The 18,297-nt window shown below is 42.6% G+C and overlaps 1 protein-coding gene and 1 long non-coding RNA gene across 7 annotated transcripts; one reads left to right on the top strand and one right to left on the bottom strand.

Annotated features, from left to right (window-relative positions):
* The first annotated feature begins 1,622 nt into the window (after positions 1-1,622).
* mgrn1b (mahogunin, ring finger 1b) lies at positions 1,623-12,531 on the top strand. 6 transcript variants are annotated; one of them, XM_034711584.1, is made up of 17 exons: positions 1,623-1,979; positions 4,698-4,816; positions 4,958-5,046; positions 5,133-5,279; positions 5,866-5,983; positions 6,871-6,967; positions 7,766-7,809; positions 7,892-7,939; positions 8,281-8,349; positions 8,441-8,600; positions 8,710-8,819; positions 9,332-9,537; positions 9,842-9,953; positions 10,056-10,101; positions 10,188-10,292; positions 10,570-10,615; positions 10,773-12,531. In XM_034711584.1, exons 1-16 carry the CDS (start codon positions 1,892-1,894, stop codon positions 10,608-10,610), a joined length of 1,599 nt encoding a protein of 532 aa, XP_034567475.1. In that variant the 5' UTR covers positions 1,623-1,891; the 3' UTR covers positions 10,611-10,615; positions 10,773-12,531. The 6 variants fall into 6 exon arrangements, 4 of the variants coding, with proteins under 4 accessions (XP_034567475.1, XP_034567476.1, XP_034567472.1 ...); XM_034711585.1 differs by having other exon boundaries at positions 1,624-1,979; positions 6,871-6,937; XR_004635184.1 differs by having other exon boundaries at positions 6,871-6,937; positions 10,188-10,615.
* Positions 12,532-13,283: 752 nt separating this feature from the next.
* LOC117832458 lies at positions 13,284-17,954 on the bottom strand. The gene is made up of 3 exons (XR_004635186.1): positions 17,338-17,954; positions 16,274-17,188; positions 13,284-13,394 (listed from the first exon to the last, which is right to left on the bottom strand). It is a non-coding gene; the product is annotated as an uncharacterized LOC117832458 (long non-coding RNA).
* Positions 17,955-18,297: the final 343 nt, after the last annotated feature.

Genomic DNA, 18,297 nt, shown 5'->3' with positions numbered 1-18,297 from the left:
TAAAACTGGCGGAAACGGGCTTCCATACTTCAACATCCAATGTAGTCGCCCCCCCCAGCCGGCCCGACCACTCCCCCCAGCCACGCCCCCCACACGCGCCCCGCGACTGATGGACCAGGCCGCGGGGGCATGGAGGGACACCCCAATGGCTGCCGTATTAACACCCCTATTAACACCCCCCCAGCTGCGCGCCACCCCACCCCCCCAAGAGGACCGCGAGGGAACCCTCGGGAATCCCAGCCCCGAGGGCGACCGAGGACCAGGCCCCCGCAACGGAGGGGACAGCAGGGGGACAGAGGGTGACAGGGACACCAGCCACCCACCCAGCCCCGATGGACCCCCAACAAGGGAGGCAGGAGAGAGGGGGGAGAGCCGTAGTGCACTACTGCACCACAACCCCCCCCCCCGTATAAAAATCGCCCCCCCCAACCCACACCCCCAGCCCTATGTCTTTACCTATATCAGTGTCTAGTGAGGTGCATTAAAATAGGGGGGGTGGAAGGGAGGCGGGAGAGGGGGGGAGAGCCTTAGTGCACTAATGCACCATCATCTGCCCCTCCCCCCGGTATAAAACCCGCCCACCCATCCAGCACCCCCAACCCTATTGTCTTTTTTTGTCCAACTGTTCTAGTGTAGTGCGTTAAAAGAGGCAGGGCCCGCCTGCGGCATGCCCACTTCAGGGGGCCCTAGGGCGGTGGCACTCCAGCAGTCCCCGACCCCCCAAGCCCCACCCCGCGGTGGACAAGGTCCACAGCCACACGGCAGGGCGTAGTACCCGACCCGATCCCATAGGGAGGCAGGGAGCCCACAGCCAGGGAGGGGAACCCGGCACCACGTGATGTCCCAATCCAACCCCCGCCGCAGGCCGCAAGGGCACGGGCAGAGTAGGCGCAGCCGGCTAGAGGAGGGCCAAAACCAACTGGGGAGACCAGAAGGGAAAGGCAGGCCAATGAATGGACCCTTCCCCTTCCTAACTGTCGCACAACATTTCTCTATTGATATTTGGTCCATTAGTAGATTCTCCCAAATCTTAATGTTTAGATTTCTCTTTGATTTCCAATTTAAGAGGATAGTCTTCTTTGCTATGATTAGGGCCGTTAAGAGAGTGGTGGAATGTTTATTATGTTGTGTTATTTCCGATATGTCCCCAAGGATGCAAGTTGTTGGGCACAGCTGGATGTTGCAGTTAAGCATGGTTGACAATCTGTCGATGACTTGTTGCCAGAATTGGCGGACCGGTGTGCAGGTCCAAAATGCATTGAGATATGTGTCTGTTGTATCTTGAATACAGTTGGTGCATTTGTCTGTTTCTGATAATCCCATTTTGTGAAGTTTTGCCACAGTGTAGTGTGTCCTATGGATGGTTTTATACTGGATAAGTTGTAAGTTTTTGCTAACGCTTTTATTGAAGTTGTATATACAGATTCGATTCCAGAAGTCACAGTTTGTTGTTATTGAGAGATCTGACCCATACTTCTACATCTACTCTCTAGTAATGAAAATGAACCTACTGACGGCCCAGCGCTCACCCCTTTCCCCCATGTACTCCTACCCTATGCTCCTATCCTGCCGGGCGTTCCCACCATGGTGATGAACGCCCTTCGTGTTGGAACTCTTTGAGGAGCCAATCAGGTTGACTCTTTGCTACGTCATCACTGCTCTGGCACAACAACAGCCTGTCTCTATTTGTTTCCTGTTAGCGTTAGCATCAGAGACGGAGCTACACATTAATTGGTCGTGTGACATGTTTATCTGACGTTCAGTGTTGACATTAGGTGAATGTTGTCTGTGTCTTGGCGTTAATACACGCAGAAGGCAGAACTGCCAACGCGCTGTTAGCCGCTCGGCTGCTAGCTAACCGTAGCTAACATCTGCGATCCAGCAGAGGAAGATGGGGTCCATCCTGAGCCGCAGGATCGCTGGAGTGGAGGATATCGATATCCAGGCCAACTCGGCCTATCGTTTCCCACCGAAATCTGGTATATGATCCGCATTGTCTCTTGTTTCAGTTCAGATGGGAGATAAGTGATGTGTGTGACCTAAGGTAACGGGAAACATTGAGACAAATGAACGCTAGCTTGTTAGGTTCATAACATTTTCCATTTCGGTGGATTAGCTCCAGCGAATTTAACACTCCTGTTACCCTCAAATGTACTAACATCTTTGATCCTTGGGGTCAATTTGACCTCAGCAATTTAAACCTCCTGAAACTGATTGTTACCCAGGTTTATGTGTCAGGTACTTTATGTTTCTTTGTTCACTACCTAAATTGCCCTTTAAAGGCACTATGAGGAGTTTTTAAATGGCTGGGAAACAGACTGAAACTGATACTGAGGCCTCTAAATGACCATCAATCACAATACAAAAAAACATCCACAACAACACTGATACCTTCTCTGTTGTCATTTTTAATGCCTGAAACCACTCTGAGGGGATAGGTGTCAGAACAGACGATTGAAGAAATTTAGACGATTTAGAAACACCCTTTTTTGGCTGTTTTCATGGCAAACAATCACATTGTGTGATACATCTAAATGTTTGAAGACAGCAGGGTGAGGTTGTTATCTGAAGACACTAATTTTGCATGTACAGAACAAGAGACAAGAGGTATCACTTTGTCCACAAGGGGGCGTTAGAATCGATACAAACCAAAAGTTCCTCACAGCAGCTTTAAATAAAATATACTTCAAGCATAAACCATAGACTGTATAAATAAGGCATATACACAGTTTAACCCTCATGTTATGTTCGTTTCGCTGGAACAGCAATAATGTTTGGGTCAATTTGACCCGGGGCATATTCAATTATCCAAAAGTGTCAGAACCCCAAAAAATCCCAAAACACACTTCCTGCAGTCACATGCGGAAGTGTCCTCCTTGGTAATAGGGACCTCAATATCATCCAAAACAACCAAAACAAATGTGCGTAAAATGTTGATATTTCTTATGTTATATACAGCTAAAACAGCCTGGGGTCAAATTGACCCCAAGGAACACCGATGCGTTTTTTTAAATTAATTTTTTTACATGAAATTGGAACATATCAACATTTTAATTTTACGTTTCCAAGTTTTCCCCATTAAATTAGGAAAAGTCATGAAATATGAAGCCAAAAAAATTATGTTAGAAATTAATTTAGAGACGTTAAACATTAAATGGGGTCCAATTGACCCCAAGGATAATAGGAGGGTTAATATTTTGTATGCAGGTCGATTGGAAACATGACAATAGTATGAGCATGTGTTAGTGTGACTTTGTGCTGCCTATACCTCGTACAATATGTCGACTTCGTGCTCCTGACCCCAGAACAATTAAAGTTGGTTGTTTATGATGTTATTTCAGCTCCGCTATCCAATTGCATTAATTGCCATGCATCCTGAATCAATATGTAATGTACAGAAATCTACTAAGTATTTTGTACACGCTCAATTGAGTTGAGATGTGCATGAATCCCATGTCCATAATTTAGGGCTTAAAAATGGACAATCTGAATGATAGACAATGTTCGATCCAATCAAAACAATTTTATGGATTTTTAATGATGTTAACTTATCACAGTGCTAAAAGGATGCCTTGAGTTGTAACATAGTGTATGTGGACAGGTGTGTAAATGAGAAACCAGAAAATCTGACTCTGGTTACTTTATTATTATGTAGCCTCTCAGCTGATCACACTACCTCCTCAGTCTCTGTTTCCGTATGGGTGTAGATGTGATGATCATGGAGTTCCTGAAATCACATGACTTTTGTACATGGTTTAAACTATTGCTCTGATACTTACATACATTTAGATGGTTACAATCAAGCCAGAACCCTATCAATATACAGTACCTGAGGTTGATCTATTGATCCAGCTGTTATTGTTTTGGGGTTTGAGTCACTATCTTAACGGGGACAGGCCTTGAGGAACAGGTGCGTTTTGGCAGCTTTTTAAAGCTGTCCAGGGTTGGGGCGCTGGAGATGTTGGGAGGTAGAGAGTTCCACATAGTAGGGGCTGCCACGCTGAAGGCTCTGTCTCCAAAAGTCTGCAGCTCAGTCCGAGGGATAGAGAGGAGACCCAGGTCCAAAGACTGTAGGTTCCAGGATGGAGTGTGTTGGTGGAGGAGGTCAGCCAGGTATTGGGGGGCAAAGGCATGCAGGGATTTGATAGTGAGGAGGAGTTTATAGCGATATGGTACTTAACAGGGAGCCAGTGGAGGTGCATGAAAGTGGGGGTGATGTGCTGCCAGGGCTTAGTATGTGTGAGAACCCTGGCAGCTGAGTTATGCACATATTGGAGCCTGTCCAGGGCATTGCTAGGTACCCCGAATAGGACTCCATTGCAGTAATCCAGCCGGGAGGTTATGAACCCGCGGACGAAGGTCTTGACAACTGAATCGGGGAGAGATGGACGCAGACGGGAAATGTTCTTCAGGTGGTAGAAGGCGGACTTGGTGATATATTTGATGTGTGACCGGAAGGAGAGAGTGGAGTCAAGAATGACTAGCAGGTTGCGGACTTCAGGAGATGGGGAGATGGAACAGCCATTCACATGGAGGAGGAGATCTCTAACCTCTGCATCTGACTATGTATTAATTGAGTTGAACTGAGTTACAGACAAAGGGGTCCTTTTTCAGATTCTTGAAATAGGTCAGTATCTTGTCACTATCTTGCTCATAGTGCATTTATGAACCCCTTTTTTTGCTCTTGTCATCTTCAGGGAATTATTTTGCGAGCCACTTCTTCATGGGAGGAGAGAAATTTGACACACCACATCCAGAGGGATACCTCTTTGGAGAAAATATGGACCTGAATTTTCTTGGAAACAGGCCTGTACAGGTGAGAACTTCAGAACTTTGTTATCTCCCACAGCTTTAATATTATTACTGAGCAGATCTCCCTCATTGTTGTTGTGATTGGATAGTCTTAGCTAGTCTGAAGATTTCAAAGCAAATGTTATCATTTTCATTATTTCACCAGTTTCCATATGTGACACCTGCACCCCACGAACCTGTGAAAACCCTGAGGAGTCTGGTCAACATCAGGAAGGACTCCCTGCGCTTAGTCAGGTAAAAGCGAGGCAACAACGATGCAAATCACAGTGGTGAGTGAAGATAACATTAAAGATTGACTGACCTCTTCATCTTGACTCCAGATACAAGGACGACTCTGACACAGTGGTTGAAGAAGGAGAGAAACCAAAGGTTCAGTACGGTGTGGAGTTCACCTTTGATGCTGATGCCCGGGTGGCCATCACTCTCTACTGCCAGGCGTTTGAGGAGTTCTCCAATGGGATGGCAGTGTAAGGACTTGATCTGAAAACTCATGTAGGCACAAGCGTGTTTTTTTGGGGAGCAAAAGCATTAAGCTGCTTCTCCAACCAACAGATCCAAATCGCACTTATTTTATTAACAAAATATCCACCTGTGCTTGAGAACATAAGCACTGTAACAGCTTTGAGTAACTGACAGACAGCAGGAGCTTTGGTGGAAACGTTGTGTCACACATAGACATTTAAACTCTGTTTCTTAGAGCACAAAGACCAAGAATAGATATGGTTGGTCCATAGCAACCACCAGTCACCATGGATACTGCAGATATGACTTGGAAGAAGATGAAAGTAACAGTTGTAACAGAAGTCGTTTTTTTCTAATGAGACAGAGATGAGGCGTTTGTCAGGTTTAAGAAGATCAGATATCAGAGCTGTTGTGCTTTGTTTTTGATTTGTTCTTATTTTCATATTTATTTAATGAACATTTAGAGCTCTATACATGAAAGCTGCATGAAGGCTTGATAGATCCATGGTTACATTTCAATGTAGTACTGTGAGGATTCCTTAACCTCCTGCACATATTCATCTGTAACATACTGTAACATATTGTGTGCAGGTACAGCCCAAAGAATCCCTCATTGGCCTCTGAAACTGTGCATTACAAGCGAGGAGTGAGCCAGCAGTTCTCCATGCCGTCTTACAAAATAGACTTCAGCGAGTGGAAAGAGGAGGATGTAAGTATCTTACGCAAAAAGTGTTGTGACTTTAATTTACTGACTTTCTTCCTGTGAGCTTTTTTCTACCTGTGCACAAAGGGTACCTCAATCAACTAATCTAAATTTATATTGTTCCAAATCAGCACACATGTTATCTCAAGACGCTTTACAAACAGAGCAGGTCTAGTCCATACCCTATTTTATATTATTAACAAAGATCCAACATCAAGACAGGATAAGATCCAGTCCCATCTTACAAACAGGACTCGGTTCGATCTAATCTTAATCCACCATGAGCAGAGCACTTTGCAGCATTTAGCAAGTTACAGTTGCAAGGACAAACTTCCTTAAACAGGCAGAAACCTCGAGCAGGACCAGACTCGTGTTAGACAGCCAACTGCCTCGACCGAGTTGGGCTTGGAAAGAGAGATAGAGGAGATGAAGAAAGAGGGAGATATTAATAGTGAGATGTATAGGAGTAGTTGTAGCAGCTGGAGTCTGCAAGTCCACAGCAGCAGGCCCTCTCTGGCAACGACTCACAGGAACCTACGAGACTAGGGATCTCAGGGACTCCAGAAAATCCTATGCTTAACTTTAATGGGACTGGAATACTATCTATTTGCAGAGTTTGCTCTGTATTTTAATAAGAAGTGGTATACAAATCTCATCCAGCTTTTTGGTGGTCAGTCCAATGTATCTCAGTGAAATTTTGTCCAGGAAAATGTAAACAAGGTCTAATTTAGCAGCCTGTAGCTCATCACTTAATCTGACACTTACCTCAAGGCAGCAGTTTCAGACATTAAAATAAATATTCCACTTCTATGCTGATGATCTAACTTGCTCTTGTAGGCCATAGAGTTTGAATTTCAGTCTGTAATACCATACATGTGTCTGTTCCCTTAAAGCTGAACTTTGACCTGGACCGAGGCGTGTTCCCCATGGTGATCCAGGCTGTGGTTGACGAAGGAGACGGTGGGTCCACAGAGCTTCCAGATAGTTTCTGTCAGTACCGCATGGTTTGGAGAAATCATGTTTTTATCATTATTGTGGACAGTATTGCAATATGATGATGTTGTGAGTCTACTTGCTTGGTTATCAAGGAGCATGCAGAGATTAATGGTAGATTGAAAAGTGTATTCCAATTTCACACACACAAATATTAAGTAAAGAAGTAAGTTTTGAATTATAAAACTACCAAAAAATAAAGAGTGTACAGCACCATTTTGAAAGTAACTTCACAGTTAAAAAAATGTCCCCCTTCAAAATAAGAGCGTTCCTTCAAGATGCAAAGATGAGCAATGTGATGTTTTGTAAACTTCAGGTATTTCTGCACAAACAAATTTTTTTTAAATTACAGGTAAAAAATAAAGTGCAAACAGAGACGGTTTAAGTCTGTAAATGTAATAAAGGCATTTTTCCACTGTGTAAAGGCAGTGGCATATCTCAGGCATGTTGTGCACAGACGGCACTTCTTTCTGTCCAACATCACCGTAACTGGAACCAAAAATATTTTCTGTATAGCAGATGTTACATATTTTTAAATTTTGGCCATCAGATCAGCGTCGGCATGCTTGTCACGCTCTCGCTCGGCCACGTCCAATTGGTTGGTCACTTTGCACTGTGTGTGTATGTGCATGTTTGTCACCACTATCCAATGCACAGTCATAGCAGCTGATGGGTGTAACCAAACAGACCCCAAGTAATCAGATGAGAGGCTGTAAAATTCTCACATCCTGATTGCAACTGCAGTTAGATACATTTTGCAGTGGACGTTTAAATTGTTTTATTGTTCTATTTCAGATTGCCTCGGACATGCTCACGTGCTCCTTGCAGCCTTTGAAAAAGTATGTATGATGCACCTATTACACAATCTCAGTGTGCATGAATCAAGAGCTAAAACACGTTTGCTTCTTTTTCTACCTCCAGCACGTCGATGGCAGTTTCTCCGTCAAGCCTCTGAAGCAGAAACAAATCGTAGGTTCCTGAATGATCTCTTTCGACATTATTTGGCACATCACTTCAGCCTGATTCTAAGCCTGTACATCCCAAAGCACATTCTGTATGCTATATGTTCAGCGCTGGATGTTTTACACAGAGCTTCAGTGACCCTAACTAGACTGCAGTGTTAGAAAAATCTGTGCCAAGACCCCTGGGAGTCAGAGTAATGCAGATCTTCTCGGTAGAGTGTAAACTTAGATTAAAGAGAGCTCAAAGAAGACAGACCTTGATGAAGTGTTGAGATCCAAGCAGTATATGATATGATTAAAATATTTGTGCAACATGATCGTGACATTCCTGTGCCTGCGTCTTTCGAGGTGGACCGTGTGAGCTATCTTTTACAAGAGATCTATGGGATTGAGAACAAAAACAACCAAGAAACAAAGGTATAGTTACCATGTCGCCTCAAACACAAACTACAAAAATCATCATCATCTGATTTTGTTTGTGTAAATTTGATTTGTCTTCTTTGTCCAGCCATCAGATGATGAGAACAGCGACAACAGCAACGAGTGTGTCGTGTGTCTGTCTGACCTGCGGGACACTCTCATCCTGCCCTGCAGACATCTGTGTCTGTGCAACTCCTGCGCAGACACTCTTCGCTACCAGGCCAACAACTGTCCCATCTGCAGGCTTCGTAAGACGTCTTTATCTGTTTTAATCAAGCTCTTAAAGAAAGGCTGATGTTCATATGCATCATTTTGAATATTTCTTTGTTCATCTTAAGCTTCTGTTTCTCTTACCAGCTTTCAGAGCTTTGCTGCAGATCAGAGCAGTAAGGAAAAAGCCCGGCGCTCTCTCCCCTGTGTCCTTCAGCCCCGTTCTGGCTCAGACTATGGACCACGATGAGCACTCAGTGAGTCTCACGCACATCTGTGCATAATCAGTTAAAGTGTGCTGAAGCTGGCTAAGATGTGCAGGGACATCAAAAGAAACTGGAAACAAATGAGAGCCACATAATCATCTTTTTCCTTTTAATTTGGATGTAGTTTTGTGTGTTTAAGATGTTATTCTTGTCAACATTTTTAAACCAATGCTTTAGAAAGAAGAAAACTTAACAGTAAAACAAAGAAGGATGTGATCTAGATTCCTACTAACTTTTATTGAGCATTGAGCAACAAGTTGTTCTGACGTGGACACTTGTGGCTGCAGCTGCTTCAGGGTTTAAGAAAGTGAGGCAGGCTGAAGCTTTGCCAGAAAAGGCATGCACATGAAATATTGCATCAGCCACTTGAAGCTAATTTGAGAATAAAGCATAAATAGCTAAATACTCCATGTGAGTTTTGTAAAGCATGTCATTTTAGCAGTACTCATCATTCTTTTACAAACAGTTTTTCATCACTAGTCCTCGACTCCGTGTCTCTGCAGGGCACAGACTCGGTCCCTCCCGGCTTCGAACCCATCTCTCTGTTGGAGGCTCTGAACGGGATGCGGTCGGTGTCTCCTGCCATCCCATCTGCCCCCCTCTACGATGACATCAACTTCTCAGGGGGTGAAAACAGACAGTTGAGCTCCCCCGAGCATCTGAGTGACGGAGGTCTGCAGAAAGGCAAAGTCAGCAAGTCACCTGACAGGTAATCAGTCATATCGAGTTTAGAGGCACAGAGGGTCATTACTGCAAATAATTGGGTTAGGACAGGGAGGAAGATGACATGCTTGTATGTATAACTCAAGCACTTCGGGATGTGGTGTTCAGTTTCCTCCCCCATCAGTCAGTTGACTTTCTTGCTGCAGATTTTTTCTTTTAGATAATTTCTAAAAGCCACAATATAAGGAGAACATATCAGCTGTTATCAATGCTAACATAATCTGTCAGTGTAATTAGCTGGGATTAATAATCAATCTCTATTAATCTCTCTTCCTTGTCCCTACCTTAAGCACCCTCAGGTCTCCGTCCTCCCCCATCCAGGAGGAAGACGAGGAGAAGTTGTCCGAGATGTCCGACGCCCAGCCACACACTCTTCTGTCCAGCAGCCCTGCCCCCACAGACGTAAGTTCCCTCTGCACCACCTCTCACATTTAAACTTTGACCTTTCTGCAAAGATAAACTTAAACATGTCCTGTCTCCTCTTCTTCTTCTTCTTCTTCTCAGGCCACAGCGACCGAGGACGCGGCTGAGTCCCTGTCTCCAGATGACGGTGAGTTTTGTGATAAGTCGAGTAGAGCGTAGTTCGATCGTTATGATGGTTAGCTTTACTGACATTTGCTCTCCTCTGGGTTTCAGAGGACAGGACGCCCTCTAGAGGAGACATCCTTCAGGACTGCAGCAGTGAGCACAGCAGCTTGACCAAAACAGAGAGTGACCCAGCAGGCGACTTATCTCTGCCAGGTGAGAAATCCTCCAATGGAACAAATGAGGAAAATCTTCCAACTAACCAGCTTGATGAATGAAAGCCATCACAACTACAAATTACCTTGTTCTTGCACATTTTTTTCTTCTTTCTTTTCTTTTTCTATTTCGATTCTCTCCTTAAAATCTTGACTAAATCTGTAATTTGTCTGTGCTTTGCGTTTAACCTGTGTGCTCTGGTGCTTCTCTGTTTCCTAACACTCTTCTCCTGTTTCCGACCATCCTGTTTCCCTTCACACTGCCTCACTTTGGGCAGCTTTAGGTCCTGATGCCTGCTCTATTGGTATGGAGGAATAAGTGTGGTATGTAAGCTTCTGTTTCTGCTCTGCTTCTCTGTGTATGACTCACCTGATCTTCATATAAGGATACAACATTTTGGTACGCAGACAAGGCCTATCGTATCTGATTGTCAATTCCACTCATGGCTGTGTTGTTAACCTGTCTCCTCTCTGTCTCCAGGGTCATCCGAGTCAACAGAAAGCCTGAAAAGTCAGAGCACAAACTGCTCCAGCCAGCCTCTACTGTGTCCTGGTAGCAGCCTTCATCTGGAGGATGAGCACCTCAACCCGTGACTCTTGATTCAGCATTTTCTTCCTCATCCATCAGAACAGATTTATGCTTTACAAAGATCATTCAGCCCTTCTATCCCTTGTCCCCATCAAGCCTACAGTACATGTGTGGTCGGAGCTGTCGAAGGCCATGAAAGGAAGCTCAGCAGGACGAGAGAGGACTCTGTTTGAAAAAAATTTAACTCCCACAAAGATGCTCCCTTTGACTAATGTTGATAAAAAAAACATTGTTCCCCCTGCTCCAGAACATTTCATTAACTGTTGGATGGTGGTAAGTTGTGTGTGTAAGTTGTGTGGGCCGGAGTAGTTTTGTAGTAATGAAGAGAGATATTTCACTACCAGTCATGGTGGTGCTTTTAAGCACACTTAAAGATCAATTAACTCTGAATCAGTTGCTTGAAACTAAACGCAGAAGAGTTTATGAACTACGTTTGTTGTGTGGATATTGATCCATTGACATACATGAATAACTTTCTAACTTGTTTTTCCAGAGAGTTTGATTTGGGTTATGACCAGAAATCTGAAAACATATAATTTATACGTCTGTGTGTCCATTTGAGGTGATTTTACACTCCAACAAAATCATTTATAATCCATTCCTTTAACAAGAGTTTATAATGAGATTAGTTTAAGTGTCAATGCAGTCTCAAACATCTGTACATGTCCTGTTCTTATTTCAAATGATGTAATATCTATGTACAACTACTATAACTGTGTAGTTACCAAATCATTTACTATATTACTTATAAAGAATCTGATAACAAAGGTAATAATAGAGCTAGATTCAATGCACATTATTTAAGACTCAAATCTATACAGACTTACATCCTGAACAGCTGAACTCAAAGATAGCTAAATCCTGCAACAAGCATAAACCACATGCTCCAGCTACATGCTAAGCTAACACAGTATGGCACAGTGTGCTTGCTGTAGATGTGGCAGATCTCTGTACAGTCTCTTCGTGGCATCGCCAGTGTCTGCTTCTGTGACGTAGCTGCAACAAAAAGGGGGTCAGGTGCTCGTGTTTCTTACCTTGGTCCTGTATGTATAGCGCCATGCATATAGATCTATGTGCCTTGACTTGATATGGCTGCCTGCTTGTTGCATTGGACATCCGTGTTTGTGTAGATGCTACAATACACAACCGTCTCCAGCTGTAGACAGGATTTTTGATGCTAATGTACAGAGCCTTTTTTTCTATCGCAAACCTCATGCTACTGGAAAAAGTGTTTCTTCTTTTTGTTATTGCAATATTAAATTGATCTGTTTGTTTACTATGTTATGATCATGTATCAGATATGCATTTAATCTTAATGTTTGAGTTGTTTTATTGGAAGGAACACATCCGATGCACTACATGCAAACTTTGCATTTCAAGACTTGGGCTAGCATATTTGCATGTGCATTTTGAAGAGATTTGAAAGTCTCTGCTTTTTAGTGAAACGGTTCTTAAGTCTGCCCCCGGTCCTCTTCTGTGCCATTTCAACTTGATACTGTGCCTTCCTGTTCCTGTTCTGACCATGACTGACCTGGTATCCAGGATCACTCCACAGTAGGTGGTTTGTGGCTCTATGTAAAATCAGTACCTGTCCATCCTTGTGTGTATAGCAGCATGTGTATAACAATAAAGAACACATTTAGTACTTCAACTGCCTGTTGTTGTCTACTCCATCACAGTTTTATTATTTTACACATCAGAATCTGTTAATATCCAGTGTAATAATCATGATATTGTGGAATCATTAGATTTGGCTCCTGTTAGTTTTTTTTAAATGGTTAGGTAACAGGCTGAAATTAATTCTGATAACTCTCAATGACCTACAAAAGTAAACCACACCATCAGCTATCTTTTTCTGTTATTTATGCTGCAAGGTAGGTGTTTGCTAACAGCATGCTAAAGAAACAACATTTGTTTACATTTTCCACAGCAAAAAAATTCGTAACACTTTTACGGTGAAAAGATGGCAGGATGAGATATATTGTTTAAAAAAAAGGACTACTTTCCCATGTCCAGGACAAACTCAACAAAAAAGGGGTTCTTTGCCAGAGGGGGTGCCAAAAACCAGTAACTGACTCCTCAAGTTTGATGACAGAGTGTAATTGCCCAGCCTGTGCTGGGATCTTTAAGATTTGAAATTATACTGTAAATACATACAGTATGCATATATGTACACATACATACACATATATTTATACACACATGTATACAAAAATATATATACACACACACATACATATACATATATATACATACACATATCGTACGTTTGTGTATGTATGTATATGTATATAGATGTAAATATATATATATATTTGTAGATTGTAACACACGACTGTGTTTAAGGGTTCATCAACCAAATGACCACACATGAGTTCAGGGTGATCTTTTCTTTATTTTCATCCCACAACAAATTAAATCCACTTCTATTGCTTTGAAGCACCAACTAAAAACCTGCACGACTGGTTCTGCTCCTCCAGCTCTTCTCCCCTCTCTCCCAGGTCCAGCTTGCTACTGCAGGGTAGAGGAGAACAATCAATAAACTGTCTTGACCTGTGTTAATTAACCCCTTTTATGTCTAAAAGCACACAAGTGTTTCAGGCACTTATATAAAAAGTGAGAATCCTAATTTATTATTACTTTTTATTTTTACATGTGTTGATTGTGAACTCAGCCATCACTCTGTTTTGACTTAAAGCAAGTTTTTCAAGATTGTATTGAAGAACTGTTATTCAAAACACAAAACAAAGAAGGACTCAATGTACGTTTTGAAAAAGAAAAAAAAAACAACAGCTTGGTGATGAATGATAACGCTTATATGCATCATTTTGTTGTAAGAACATTAAAACTCAAGCTGTTTTGAGCCTACCAACTACTTTGTGTAAACCAAGTATACCATGTATAAGCATAGTATCGCCTACATACAGTAAGTTCTTTATAAGGAAAAGCAGCACCTTCTGCTGGTGAAGAAAGACTAGCCTGTAGTTTTCAGTTTGATTGCAGTACAGTGTATAAAACACACATGGACCATGGACCAGTATAAAACCACAAAGTCAGGCTCTTAGTTAATCTTCCACTAATGAATAAACTAAGTCTGGTGACAGAAGGCTGAAGGAGAAGACATAACCTGCACTGTCGACAAGGTTCATTAAAGATGACTCAGAGCAAAGTGAATGAATGCTGCCACACGTGCACACACTCACACAAGTTCAATCTCAATTTGTGTCTTTAAGCAGGTAAAAAAAACGTCACAAGACTTCCTGTTGAATGCCAGAATCTGTAATCTTCCAGTAGCAGCTGGTGTCAGGTGAGCACCTCACTTGTTACACAGGTTATTTTCTTAACGCCACTTTTGTCACATGTACTTCAGAAAAAATGCATAGCATACTCCCCAAAGGCCTTTTTGACATTATAAGGACCTGTTTAATCACAGTTGTTTTGTGATTTGAGATTATAGCTTCTCTTTGATCAGTTAAGTTCAGTCAAAGCAGCTGGTGGTGCTTTGCATAGTTCTATTTTTAAAACATCTGGTTCAGAGGTTGACTAGCTGGAAATATTTAATATTTTGCTTCTTCTGACATGAAGCAGCTAATTTGAAGTCCTGAAATAGTATCCTTGTTAATGCAGTAGCCTATTTGGGTAAGCTAGTTATTTGCCTTTACCTTACTCGTGCTATTGTCATGGTTTTCTGCAAGGAGGACTAAAGGTTGGTGGTGCTAGCTCTGCTAATGTTAGCTAGACTTAGCAAACCACACCTGTAGGTAGTATATTTTTTATCTTACAGGTTGAATCTGTGAGGAGTTTAATCCATCATAGGATGAGCTTCTGAAAGGTTGTTTCTTCAGTAGTGATGGTTAACTGTTGCTAAGCTGGAACAACAGGTGTACACTATTACAGAGTTTTATGAGTATTCAGTATTAGTGTAGCCTCAAGCTTGCCTGTAAAACATAATACACTGAGAAACTGTGCAGGTGAATATTTATACGAACAAATGCTGTATAATTGAAAAGGCTCTTTTACGTTTACAGTGTGATACAATAGAGCCAAAGTCCTGCCTCATTTAAACCCTAAAAACATGTTTTACTCTGCCTGATAATCTGAAACATATAACTGTGATTATACAAAATTAACTTTGTCAAGTGGATAGGTCTGGCAGGATGTTTTAAAAGCCACAATGTAATAATCTAGACTGCACCTCTCCTCGCAGGCCATGCAGATTGAAAAAGCTACAGGTCAGAAAAAGGCTGTTTCATTTCTGGACAGTATTAAATTTGCCTCTGACCTCCTATGATCTCATGAGCAGAGATGATGTTGTACGCTGATGATGTGGCAGATTTCATTGTTTATCCCTGGAGTGGAGGCCAAAAAGAAAAGTAGGGTGACAGTAATCCTGAAACAAAACAATTCTGGGTAGTCTGGTTTAAGCTCTTCAGGCTACATTAAACAATACAAGAGCTTAGGCTGAACCAGATTTTTAACAGACTACATTTAATAACAGTGTCTGCTTTAAATAATAGCAGATGCTTGACAGGGCAATATTTAGTTTTAGATGAGAATTTATGATACAGAGCTTGAGGATAAAAAAAACTATCAGACTTGTTTGTGTGCGGACAGCAGAACAAAATCTGTGCAAACAGGTTTACCTCAGGGCAGTCTGAGCAAGTGCTCTCTCATTTAATTAGTGCATGCTAACCCTCTTTGAGGCATGAAATCATCCTTACAGCAATCCACACAAATCCCCCTCCACACACTCAGTGTTAAATTAGCCCACACGCCCTTGATCTCTGAAAACATGCGTAACACTGCATCCCGTCACATGAGACCTCTAATCACTGAAAAACATACCTGAATGTACAGTTTGTACATGTGCTAATATATATTTTTACCATTGAAGACCAGTAGAATTCATATTATCAAATCTGCCTTTATGTCACGTCATCTCAGGAAGTCTTTCTAAAAATAGCGCACATTTTCTTAACAAGGTGTGAGATTGCTGTCAGTAACCTTAGCGAAAATACGTCTAACTTAGTGGCTATAAAAGGAACAGTTAAAGTCTTTTCCTCAAGCAGGATGATTAGATTTAAATCACAAAAGAAATATTCAAAGAACAAAGGGTGTGTCATCAGAAAGTAGGGGATTTAGAGACTTTGCGGCACGTGCACAGCCACCTACTTTGAGACGACTACTTTACAGTATGAGATCAGACAAAGAAGACAAGGAGGGAGAAGGCAGGAGAGATAGAGGTCAGCCTCCTTACAGATCCAGCTCTAGGACAGAGAACACAAAGTTGTATTGGCAGGGTGTACCTTCCCTTGAGTGTGTCAGTGTTACATTTCTATTGAGAAGAGCTGGACTGAACAGTTTAGAGAAAGGGGCCTAGAGAAATCTCAAACCTTTTTTGAATTGTGAAGACATCATGGCACAGAAGGTCAGCGGCTCACCGTTCCTCAAGCCTTTTTTCCTGAAGACGCCCATGAGAGTGGTCAGCCCAATGCAGCAGAGACGGCACACACTCCCTGCCAGTGAGTTCAGGAACCTCACGCCACAGGACGCCATCAGTGTGTTTGAGATTGAGAGAGAAGGTATGTCATCATCCTGCTTCATCAAACTACCCTGAAGTGTGTGTTCATGTTAGAACTCGACCGTCTGTGTTTGACATAAGGATTATGCTGTATCTCAAACCCTGCTTCTGGGTGCTCAATATCATCCCTGCCAGTTCTAACTTGAGAGAGATGAAATTGCTTTCCCCCTATAGTCTTTCCCTGATCTTCATCATGATTATACTCTCAGGGCTTGACCCACAGTCTGAGCTGGTTCTTTTCCCTCCTCAGCGTTCGTCTCGGTGTCTGGAGAGTGCCCTCTTACCCTTGATGAAGTGCTTAACTTCCTGGGCCAGTGCCCTGAGCTGTCTCTGGGTTGGTTTGAGGAGGGACAGCTAGTGGCTTTCATCATTGGCTCTGGATGGGACAAGGAGAGGCTATCACAGGTAGGACTGGATTTTCGAAAATACATGAGGAGTGCATTACAGTGTGGCAAAACTTATTTCACCCATAAACAATAGATTTTTCATTAAATTGATCTAATATGTTTGAATTGGCTCATTTCCTCCAGGAGGCGATGACTCAGCATGTCCCGTCCACCTCTGCTGTGCACATCCATGTGCTGTCTGTGCACCGCCACTGTCGCCAGCAAGGCAAGGGCCCCATCCTCCTGTGGCGTTACCTGCAGTACCTGCACTGTTTGCCGGGCCTCCGACGAGCTCTCCTGATCTGCGAGGACTTCCTGGTGCCCTTCTACCTCAAGGCCGGCTTCAAAGGGAAAGGACCATCAGCCATCACCGTATCCAACATGCAATTCCAAGAGATGGAGTACACGCTCGGAGGGCTGGCGTACGCTCGGCGGAACAGCGGCTGCTAGTCCATCAGCCACTACCCCTTCCCTCCCTTTAACTACTCACCTCTAACCTGGACTCCTGGCAGGAAGACACAGCTGACAGATGGACAGATAGTGGCACAGAGCCCAGTTTGCACCAATGGACTTCATCCAATTTTCTTAACAAGGTCTGTCTGTCTGGACCTCCAATTGTGAGCCCCTCATACTATCCAGCTGAAAAAGGATGAGTGTGTGAGGATGGCAGGGACCAAGAGGAGTCATGCACAGAGAGGGAAACAATTACTTTGCATTTATTCCGTAAATGGACATGCATCTGTACATTTACTGTTTTCCTGTGATAGTGAGTTCATTTGAGTTATCTCCTGAGTTACAAAAACACAAAAAAAAACTGAGAAATGCTCAACCTACCTCATCAGTGTGGGCAATGGTAGCATGGCACGTGGTTGTCTGGTTTATCGCAGTGACCAGCCTGTTCTATTTCTAGATCGCCAGAAATCTCGAGGCAACAACCCTTAAATTCCTCATTATCACAGGAAAACCAGAGTTATAATCTCGAGAGTACGAGAAGAATTAAGCAAGGTGTCGCAAAATCAACCAGAAATCACATATCACGGAAAACCGAAAATGTACGAATGTCTTCCGAATAAGATATCAAATGATATTCTTCCTGTTATTAATAGTATCTTGGCGTTTTCAGTTAAATACTATGTTTCGTTTTATTTGATATTATTTTTCAAATAACTAGCCTTTTTTTCTAATGTAATTTAGGAAATAACTGCAGGATATGAAGCATACATCTGTCGCTGCAAATGCTCTTATTTTGTAGTAGTAGATCACAGCAGTCAAAAGATGTGACAAATCTTTCTATAGTTATTATTAAGATGAGTTACCAAAGATGTACATATTGATCGTCGCTGTCCGGCTGAAACCTCATATCTCCAAAACTAGCTGTGTTTATTAAAATAACAAGATTGTATCATGCTTCTCATTGGCTGAAATTTCCTGCTGATAGGCACTAAGGGTG

This window comes from Notolabrus celidotus, chromosome 20 (assembly GCF_009762535.1).
Source record: "Notolabrus celidotus isolate fNotCel1 chromosome 20, fNotCel1.pri, whole genome shotgun sequence".
Classification (NCBI taxonomy): Eukaryota; Metazoa; Chordata; class Actinopteri; order Labriformes; family Labridae; genus Notolabrus; species Notolabrus celidotus.
This window is presented reverse-complemented; position numbering and strand designations above follow the sequence as displayed.

Bases quoted from the DNA above. Each gene is read 5' to 3' on its own strand.
- mgrn1b (XM_034711581.1), top strand. From the start codon at position 1,892: ATGGGGTCCATCCTGAGCCGCAGGATCGCTGGAGTGGAGGATATCGAT. The intron at 7,810-7,891 runs GTATGTATGATG...TTCTACCTCCAG, and splicing joins TCCTTGCAGCCTTTGAAAAA to CACGTCGATGGCAGTTTCTC. The intron at 10,293-10,772 runs GTGAGAAATCCT...CTCTGTCTCCAG, and splicing joins AGGCGACTTATCTCTGCCAG to GGTCATCCGAGTCAACAGAA.